At 34.5% G+C, this 11,038-nt stretch overlaps 1 protein-coding gene across 10 annotated transcripts in view; it reads left to right on the forward strand.

Moving 5' to 3' along the window:
* The first annotated feature begins 1,537 nt into the window (after positions 1–1,537).
* The window catches only part of LOC106765003, a 34,291-nt gene continuing 24,790 nt past the window's right edge, over positions 1,538–11,038 (forward strand). For 8 of the 10 annotated variants that reach the window (XR_002668258.1, XR_002668261.1, XR_002668260.1 and 5 more), the window contains exons 1-2: positions 1,538–1,878; positions 8,625–8,778. Coding sequence is in view for 6 of the 10 variants with exons in the window: in XM_022782366.1 (XP_022638087.1) it covers positions 1,690–1,878; positions 8,625–8,778 (343 nt within the window). In the remaining 4 variants the exon portion in view is untranslated. The remainder of the gene's footprint in view (positions 1,879–8,624; positions 8,779–11,038) is intronic. The other 2 variants (XM_014649476.2, XM_022782369.1) reach the window with 2 other exon arrangements.

Genomic DNA, 11,038 nt, shown 5'->3' on the forward strand with positions numbered 1-11,038 from the left:
TNGNTTTGACATGTTGGAGTGTAATGTAGTAAAAAATCCAATTGTTCCAGGAACAAAACTATCCAAAAATGATGCAGGGACTAAAGTAGATGACACTTTATTTAAGCAAGCAGTTGGAAGTCTAATGTATTTAACCGCAACTCGACCAGATTTGATGTATGGAGTTAGCCTTATTAGCAGATTTATGGCCCAACCTACTGAGACACACTGGTCTGCAATCAAACGAATCTTAAGATATTTGAAAGGAACTACAGAATTGGGAATTTTCTACAAAAAAGGAGGAAGATACAACATTGATGGCTTATACAGATAATGATTTTGCTGGAGACATAAATGACAGAAAGAGTACATCAGGTTTTGTATTCTCTTTAGGAACTGGAGCAGTCTCATGGTCTTCCAAGAAGTAACCAATAATAACTCTTTCTACAATAGAATCAGAGTATATAGCTGCTGCATCATGTGCATGTCAATGCATATGGATTAAAAGAATTTTGGATACTATTGGTTTTAACATATCAAAACAGATTTTGGTTTTATGTGACAGTAGTTCAGCCATTAAACTATCTGAAAATCCAGTATTTCATGGTAGAAGCAAGCATATTGATGTTAGATTTCATTTTTTAAGAGATCTTGTTAAAGAAGGAAGAATCAAGTTGGACTATTGCAACACTTAAAATCAAATAGCTGATACGATGACTAAGCCACTAAAACTAGAGCCATTTCTAAAGTTTAGAAGAATGTTGGGCATGATCGAAGCATCAGAAATAAACTACATGCTTTGTCAAGCATTTAGTTTAAGGAAGGGATTGTTAGTTCTTGTTATTTAAGTTCTCTTTTGCAATTAAATTGTTTTGTTTTTTAATTCCATAAATTTAGGTCATGTTGACCAGAGATATAGGAGGCTAACAATTTAGTTCCTTAATTTTAGGAAACCACCCACGCTTCACGCATGGAGTGGGTAGGAAGATTTTTACTTCTGCATATTTCTTTAAATAGCTGTAGTTCATTTTTTACAAAGTGTGAAATAAGAAGCATCTGTCTCAAAAATCTTATTTACCTCTGATAGTTAACAGTTTTCACATTAATTACTTCTAAAGTAACATGAATATTTATTTTCAATTTTTTTAGTATTTATTTTTAAAAACATTGAGTTAAATATTTAATAACATAATATTTTTCATTTCATAATTTATAATTTTAATTATATATTTAAAAAATAGTTTAGAACAAAATATTTAGAAAGAAATATCAATTATATAATATTATTTATAAATATGTTGTAAATAAATTGTTAATAATTATTAAAATTAGTTTGAATTTAGTTATTTTATTTAAATTAATTTTATTATTGTTGTGAAAAATTACATTTCATTAAAAAGATATAAATAATAAATACTTAAAATACATTTCTATATCCAAAAATTAAATAATATATTTTACTGAACTTAAATTTAATGTAATAAATATATTTTATTTCTAAAAAATAGTCCGTGCGCACGGGTAAATAACCAAATAATAATTAGATCAACGACTAACACTTCTTGGACGTCTCTCTCTAACCATTGTCTATTCCTGTGTCCATTTCATAGTGGCTTTTGAGTTTGAAGTTTCATCTTCTTCTTGACAAGAGCAACATTTCAATTTGCTTGGAGGATTTTATATTTACCTGCTTGAAATCTGAATGCGCGAATGGCAACGGCAACCTCTGAATCCAAAAACGCATCAGATCACGTTGTTGAGCTTATCGTGCGCGATGCATCAGCACCTTCTTCTGAAGAATCCGATTCCGAGGACAAAGACCAAATCGCCCCTCTTCTCTCTCAGGAAAGACCCAAGATCAACATCTTCACTGCTTCTTACCCTCGTACAAAACCCAGAGTACTCTCTTTTCTTTTCTTTTGCCTCCTCTTTAAGTTTTCAATTCACTTTCACAAACTTTGACGCCCATTATTGCACAAAATTGACATTTGCTTATAATTAGAACAAAATTCTGTGAATGAGCTGCATTAGGTAGGGATTCCTCAATTTGAGTTTTATGTTAGTGATGACTTGGAGTTGGCTTAGTGATGATTTGGATCGGGGATCATTATGTAGATTGTTATCTAGATTTTTTTTTGGATAGGTATGTAATAGACAGGTGATTTAGGTAATGTAGGAATACATACATCAGTTTGTAAGGGTCCTGGGTTTGAATGTATGAGTGTTATGTTATATTTTTGTGTATTCGGTTTGGGTCTTAAAGTGCATCTTGCACATGACAGGGTGAATAGCGGAGTGACGAAGATGAACATTGAAATCGAAATGAAATATATGTAGTTTGTAATTAATTATTAGTTTATTAAAATCCTACCCGAGGTGTACATGTCTTTGTACTGTAGTCTGCACATAAGGGTGCTACTATTTCGTGTTTATAGTGAACTCTTTATTTGGTTACATGTTACATTACGAATATGTTTCAAAATTGTAAATATTTTGGTACATTGATGTGTTGTCACACTTATAATTTGCTCTGAACCAGAAATATGTAATAAAATTGAAATTATATTTTTAATAGAGACATTGCGCTAAACTGTGTTTTTGAGACTGTACAGGTGCTTTGTTTATATAGAGAAAACAGAATCAATATAATAAATAGAGGAAAACACTCAAATCACTTTTGCAAATTGTGTTTTAATTTCATTAGAAAAGTTTTAAAGATTGAAAATGCTTCTGGTCGATCTTTCATTAATCAAATTGTAGTACATCTAAAATAGGTGTCAATAAAGGTAATAAAATAGATAAAACCAGTAAGAGTAACAGTGCAAGAAGGTTCTAAATAACAAAGTGAACTAAGATAAATGAGACTCGAATATGTTTTTCTAACTAATATGATTTACAATTCAAACTAGACAAATGTTTTAAACTTGACACCATCATTTTCAATATTAAAGTGTAATGAAAATTTTAGAAGAATATAGAAAATTCTAAGATAGAAGTATTAAAATGTAATACAAATTCTAGAATATTGTAAAAAACCTAAGATAGGAAGAAAAAAAAAATCAAGAACATTCTACATAGGTAAAATCTAGAATATTTCACATAAGTTGTTGCTAGCATTTTCTAGAATACTCCGTGGGTTTATAAATATCCATGTATTTTACCATTTGAAGTAAGACAACATCTACCACAACTAAGACAACTACAAAATACACTTCTTCCAACTACTACTTTCACATTCTCCTATCTTTACATTTTCTCTATCCCATCAACTATTTCTTTCACAACTTCAAAATACTAACAGTGGTATCAGAGCTACGTTCGGTCATCTACTGGACGTAGATAAATATTTTCAACTACTTTAAGAAAACAATAACTCCTTTCTATACTACTTCCTAAATATTTTCTCAACCCATGACTACTACCAATCAAACATCATCAATTCTAGTACCAATTTTCACAGGAGAAAATTATGATTTTTGGAGTGTCAAAATGAAAATGAAGACATTCTTTCGCTCTCAAGATTTATGGGACCTTTACTCTTATTGTTGCTCAGAAGGAGTTGAAGGAAAACAAGCAGAAAGATTCAAGGGCTTTATTTGCTCTTCAACAAGCAGTTGATAACACAATTTTTCTAAGAATAATAGGTGCCACAAGTGCAAAGCAAGCTTGGAACACAATACGAGAGGAGTTTCAAGGAAGTAATGGAGTATGTAATGTTAAACTTCATTCTCTAAGACGAGAGTTTGAATAAACAAGAATGAAATAATTTAAGACCATTAAAGACTAGTATTCTATAATAAAAGATATAGTTAGTGAAATAAGAGTGGGAAAAATATTCTTGACAAAAAACGTTGAGAAAATTTTAATTTCTATTCTCCAAAAATATGATGCAATGGCAACCACGATGAAACAAACAAAAGATTTGGCTACATTATCAATAACAAAACTAATGGGTGAATAAAGATTTAAAATGCGTGAAGAAGACTCAGTCGAAAATGCCTTTCATTCAAAACTAAAATTACGGTTTCAGAATAAAGAATATGAGGGAGAAATTTCTAGAAATAGAGAAAATTCTAGAAGCTTCTCTATGACTTGTTAAGGAATATATCCTCCATGTGACATCTATAAAAAAAGATAAGTCACTTGAAAAAAGATTGTTGGCATCATGGGAAATCTCAATGTCAGTACTGCAAGAAATTTGGTCACATAGAGAAGTATTGTCGTAATAAAAATAAGCATCAAGCAAACTTTGCGGAAGAACATAATGAGGAGCAGGAAGTTGGTACTTGGATAGTGAATGCAGTAATCACATGGTTAAAGATCGTAGCATCTTCAGTGACATTGATAAATTTGTCAATGTAAAACTTGGGTTGGGAAATTGCACCACAATGGAGTCTCGAGGCAAAGGAACTTTCATGGTGGAGACAAAGAAAAGTACGAAATTCATCAAGGATGTTTTAGTGGTTCCAAATCTTAAAGAATATCTTATAAAGATACATGCAAAATTTATGACAGTAGAATTATAGAAATTGGCCAAGTAAAAAAGGAGAAGAGAAATATAAGCTTTCCTATGAGCTTCAAACTTGGAACTAATATCCATGAGGCAGAAGTTGATGACTCATGGCTTTGGCATAGGAGATTTGGCCACTTCAACACACATGCCTTAAAGCTTTTATATAACTAAAACATGATGAGAGATCTTCCATGCTTGAAGGTGAATAATGAGTCATGTGAAGGATGTCTCCTTGGCAAACAACACCGATTACCATTCTCGACAGACAGAGCATGGAGAGCAAAAGACTTATTAGAGTTGATTCATACTTATGTTTTTGGACCGATGGTGATGTCTTCACATCATAACAACAGGTATTTCATCCTCTTCATTGATGAGAAGCAAAGTGGAAAACAGATAAAAGTACTTCGAAGAAATCGTGGCAAGGAGTACACATTTTGCGAGTTTGACAAATTCTACAAAGATGAAGGCATAGAGCGACAACTTATAGTTGCATATACTACACAAGAAAATGGTGTCTCAAAAAGAAAGAAACGCACAGTCATGGAGATGGCAAAATCAATGCTAAAAGAGAAAAGTATCCCTAACACTTTTTGGGCTGAAGCAGTCTACATTGTAGCTTACATTCTAAACAGATGTCCAACTATGGTAGTCCAAGAAAAGACTCCTATTGATGCTTGAATTGGAAGAAAGCCATAAGCTAAACAACTATGAGTATATGTATCTATCTGCTACATACATGTTCCTGATCAAAAGGAGGCAGAAGCTTGAAGACAAGACTATATATAAGGAATATTCTTGGGATATAGCACACAATCAAAAGGATATCAAGTCTACAACCTACAAACAAAAAAGCTCATCATTAGTTGAGATGTTGAGGTTGATGAAAATGCTTCTTGAAATTGGGAAGAAGAAAAAGTTGTTAAAAGCAACATTTCAGTTCCAGTACGACAATCTCAAGAAGAAACTCAAGAAGAGGCAGAAGATTCAAGTATGCTTTCTCCATCTCCTCAATAACAAGATTTTTCATCTGAATCCACTCTAAGACGAGTAAGATCTTTGGTAGACATATATGAAACTTGCAATATGGCCATGATTGAGCCTAACTATTATGAAGAAGCATCAAAGCAAGAAGTATGGGTCAAGACTATGGAAGAAGAGATTGAAATGATTGATAAAAATAACGTTTGGGAGCTCGTAAGCTACCTTTATAGAAAAGACATCATTAGATTGAAATGGGTATATAAAAAAAAGATCAATCTGGATGGAACTATACAAAAGCACAAGGCAAGATAAGTCGAGTTCTTGCAGGAAGTCCACAGTTTCCTTGACAGAACTAGTTGAATTGTTACCACAATTGGGAAAAACTTCTAAAGACCATCGTGATAAAAAGAGCTCATTTCGGTGCAAGATTTTTTTAGATACACAGAAGTTGAAGGGAGGAGGTACTTTGAGGAGTTGGATAAGGATGGGGATGGCCAAGTAATTTTGGAAGATCTAGAAGTAGAAATGATAATATGAAAGCTATTGCAAAGATATGCTACAAAATTTTTGAGTCGTGCAAGAAGTCACTGGTTTATTAGGTCTTTGGGTTTGAAGTAGTTTTTTTATCAGTAATGGAATAGGAGTCATATCAACCACCACCTAAGCCTCCAGACTTGAATTTGCGAATAGTAGCCAGTGGGTTCCCTTCCTATGATAACACATTGATGAAGATGAGCCTGGGGATCAAGCTTCACTGTTCCGACCTTGAGGACAAGGTTGTTTTGTAGCGGCATGTAATGATAGGATATAATGTGTATGGCAGGAGAAACAAATTAAAAATTAGTTGTTAGGCAAGCTGTTAGGTTGAGTGATAAGCCCACTCCATGGATGGATTTGAGCTAACTTCAGTTGCAGATGCAAAATTGAGCAGAAGGAAACAATGAGGCAACAAAGTTAAGCAAGAAATGGAAGGTCTATGCATATGAGATGAAGGAGAAGTCTCGGTGAAGTGTTTGGAGTATGTGGTGGTGCGATTTGAAGCCTAGTTGGAATCCTAACTAGGGAAGGTGGCTAGAGGAGGTTTAGAGCTCTCTCTGGTCAGTGACAATGAGAGAATGAGTGTTGGAGTGATCTCTACAACATTTCATTACTATAAAACTCAAATTGTCTACAAAGGGGTGGTAGAGGTGATTTTATAGGCTAATTCAATCCTCCCCCATGGTGCACATTACAAGCCTGATGATCAAGCGCAAAATGTGGATCAACTGCCACATATTGAGTCACATTTACAATGATTTAGTCAAATGAAAAATGAGTTGCACATGTTGAAGAGATTACCTGACACGTGCACTGGGCGCTCTAGGTCATGTATTGGGCAAGTCCTTACTTTTCCAAGTGAACAAAGTCTTCACTTCTCCAACCTTTGATGCATCTTCAAGTCTTTCTTGGAGCTTTCATACTATGCTATGAGTGATGGGTCCTTGAATGGAATTTAGGCTGGGGCCCAAGTCATCATTGAGTGAGAATTCCTTTATATATGACGAAAAAGGCAGGGCAACGGCGTGGAGGAGAAAGGCAACAATGCGGAGAAGAAACCTATTCATGAAGGGCAGTGACGCAAGGCAAGGAGAAGAAACCCTAATTGCAAGGCTACTATCTTATTTTTGTCTTCTGTTGGGTTTTAAAAATTAGACCAATCCCAATACAAACTTACTTAACCTAATACCCTAAACCTAATTTCCACACCAATCTTCTTCAGCCTAACTATCCTTTTCCTTGCCATACTGCTTACCAACACTGCTGCCAATTGTTGTTGTCGCACACTGTAGATTGCAAGACTGTTTTTTTTTTTTTTTTTTTTTTTTTTTTTTTTTATTTCAAATCTGATTACTTTGCCAAATTAATTTTTTATTTCATTAAGTCGATACACAAAAGTTCTAAGCGATCTAGATAAATCTTAGTGCATCTGGACAAATCATCAACGATAATAACAAAATATCTAAAACCAAAATATGCAACATGACTTGACTCCCAACTATTATAATAGATAATAGAAAAAGTAGAGTAAAATGTCTAGGAAAAGAATACCTAACGTATTTCCCTAGTTGACATGATTTACATTCTAAAGCTTGAAGTCTACTAAGTTTAGGAACCATCTTTAATTTTGATAAGTAAGGATGACCTAAACATTCATGTAGAAATTTAGGAGATGAGGATGCAACTCAAAAACATATGAGCAAATATCATGGTAGATATGGTATCCTTTAATAATAAAGGTATTACATAGGAATAGATAAAATGTTCTTAATTGTACAGGTATAATCTAAATATCCTTGATTATAAAAGATTTGCATCTTATTTCTATAATATAACTGTAAACATCAGAGATACTATAAAATTTTGGTATATTGATGTGTTGTACTTATAATTTGCTTGAACCAGAAACCTATAATAAAATTCAATCCCATGTACTGGCTTTATACCTTAGTATATGTGTCTAAAAGCACTATAAGTTGAGTAAGACAGGACGGATATGTAATGGATGGGGGCTTTTATACATTTGGCTGAGTAAATTGCAAATACTCCTGAGCCTGACTATAAAAGCACTACTGGCTTTATACCTTAGTATATGTGTCTAAAAGCACTATAAATTGAGTAAGACAGGACGGATATGTAATGGATGGGGAGTTTTATATACGTGGCTGAGTAAATTGCAAATACTCCTGACTATAAAAGATTTGCACCTTATTTCTATAATATAACAGTAAATATCATAGATACTATAAAATTTTGGTATATTGATGTGTTGTACTTATAATTTTCTTTGAACCAGAAACCTAAAATAAAATTAAATCCCAAGTATTGGCTTTATACCTTAGTATATGTGCCTAAAAGCACAATAAATTAAGAAAGACAGGACTGAAATGTAATGGATGGGGGCTTTTATATTTGTGGCTTAGTAAACTGCAAATTTGCTTTGAATCAAATTGTCTATACTGGATTCTTGTGCAGGTTTGTATTTATTATTATAGACTAAGGGAAAGTTGGTTTGTTGTGTTCCTCTTAAAAAGAGAAAAAGAAAATAGATAACCGAACCAAAGTAAACAATGAAGTAGAGTTAATCTCTTTGCCTTATATTTTACTGCAGGCTGAGGTGACAAGACTACTCGAGTCTGAGACATCTCCTTTCACAAATTTTATATTGTGGGTGTGGAATGGGTCCAGATACTCTGGTTTACTTTGTATGGCTTTCTCATCTACCATCTACTTTCTCATGGGGGTTCTTACAAATATATTTTCTGGTAATGTTCTGCTGTTTTGCATGGTATGTTGTAGGTTCTGCTTGACATTATGCATTTGCAGAATAAGGGAACAACCACTGGAAAAAGTATTTAGCTGAGAGTAGATAGCAATTCTGATTGTGAATTTCCTTTGGGCTTAACTTAAGTTTTATCATACTATTTTCTACATGGTTTAAGTCTAATGCTTGGTCTTCATCTGATGCATGTGCTTCATCTAACGTATGTAAGTTGTTAGTTGCATGTACATTGTCCAGCACTTCTTGTATTCTTCAACACTAGTAAGACTCTTTTGGTCTTGTAGTATATCGTCTGGTGATGCTTGTTGTTGAAATGTAAAGTTGTTTATTAATATATCCTTTTGTGTACCCAATAGGAAAGTGTCTTGCCTCCTTTTGTGTCCTATATACATTAACAAGAAACACAATATGGCAAGATATATGCGGTTTCTCTATCCATCCTATTTGTTCAATCCTGCTATTGTCTTCATCATCTCCACTGGTGTCTCTGCTACTGTTTTTTATAAATAGAATTAGGGTTAGGTGTGTCTTGAGGAGCACAGTCCAATCGTGGTGGTCATGCAATTAGCCAATCATTTCTGTTGTCATGTGTCAGTCTACATCTCCACATGCCATGTTTCTCGCAGTCATAACTTATCAGCAACACCTTCATTTGACTTGACGAACTTTTCTATCTTCGGTTTTGACTTCATTTTTTTGTTCTGGCGCACCTTTGTGCTGTGACATGTGCTCTCTCAGAATTTTAGGGTTTCTGTTATTTGTTCTCTAGGTTGGTCCATCGCTGTCAATAGATCGCGTGGGTCATGCGGCCTCACCAAATTTCTCAATCCTTCTTGCAGCCCAACGAAGAAGTATCCCAAAAGTTGTTCCTCATTAACTCCTGCTGCTTGCGCCACCAAGACTTCAAACTCATGTATATATTCATCGACATTTCCCCTTTGTCGCACGACGGCCAATTTTTCGTAAACGGAGCCCCTGTTTAAGCCTCCAAACCTCCGTGTTAGAGCGGTAGTAAACGTGCCCCAAGTTGGGTGTCCGGTCTTCTTCCGCCAAAAACGGAACCAATAACTAGCTCCTCCCTCCATACAGATGTATACCAGCTTCATTTTCTCTCTCTCTGTAACAATCTGGATATCAAAAAATTTCTCGGCCTTCGCTATCCAGCCCATAGGATCCGTTCCTTCGAACGTTGGAAGTTCAACACGTTTCATCCAACTTTGTTGCACATCTCCTCCGTCCTCTTCCGATTTGTCCTCCAAACTCACTGGTGTTCGCTGTTCACGGTCAACATTTACGGAATCCCTGTGGAAATCCGATCATGATTCCTGGAACGTCTTCCTGAGGTTCGTTGAAAAGTGAGAGTCATCGCCCGCACCTCCGCCTTCAATTCCTCCATTGTCGCCTCCATCGCCCCCATTCGTCCCTCCATGCTTCTTCGTTACCTCTCCTTCTTCTCCCCTCCGAAACTGAGCCAGCAGGTCGGACCAAATCTGTTAGGTTCCTTTGTTCAAGGAACCGAACAACAGCTCTAAGTTCACACACACACACTCAACAGTAAGCAAATATAGAGGAATATGTATGAATGTGTAATTCTATTTCCTGTGTAATGTGTAGAAAAGGAAATACAAGTATCACTATCTCCCCCTAAGGAAGCCTCCCTTCCTCCACTGGCCATCCACTGGCCAAGAGGTCCAGTCTCAATATCCAAAATATTATCTGATCCCCTCTCTCTGTAATCTGTTTGTTATTTATATTCCCTCTCTCTCTTCTAACAACTTAACCACCTTCTCCCGCTACTTATTTCATCCCTTTTTTACCTCTTCTCATGTAAACCTTTAATTGCCTAACATATGATTAGTTAAATTTTGAATATGACAAGTATAGAAATTTTATCATCAACATGGAAACCAATATTTTGGTTACCTTTAGATTCATAAAAGGTTCATACATAAATTATACATTAAAAAATGAAGAGTAAAATACACATGTGAATTTGAAATCTCCTGTACTAAGGGTTCTCTTGCATCTGCCACTGCTGCACATTCTCCAAACCTATTGTATCTTCTGTTCGGTGGGTCATTGCAGCAAACAACAAAACACGCTAATTTTGAAAATAACACACACACACACACACAAATACACACATCTCTCTCTGTGTGTATATATATATATATATATATATATATATATATATATATATATATATATATATATATATATATATATATATATATATATATATA

This window comes from Vigna radiata, chromosome 6 (genome assembly GCF_000741045.1).
Source record: "Vigna radiata var. radiata cultivar VC1973A chromosome 6, Vradiata_ver6, whole genome shotgun sequence".
In the NCBI taxonomy this organism is placed as follows: domain Eukaryota; kingdom Viridiplantae; phylum Streptophyta; class Magnoliopsida; order Fabales; family Fabaceae; genus Vigna; species Vigna radiata.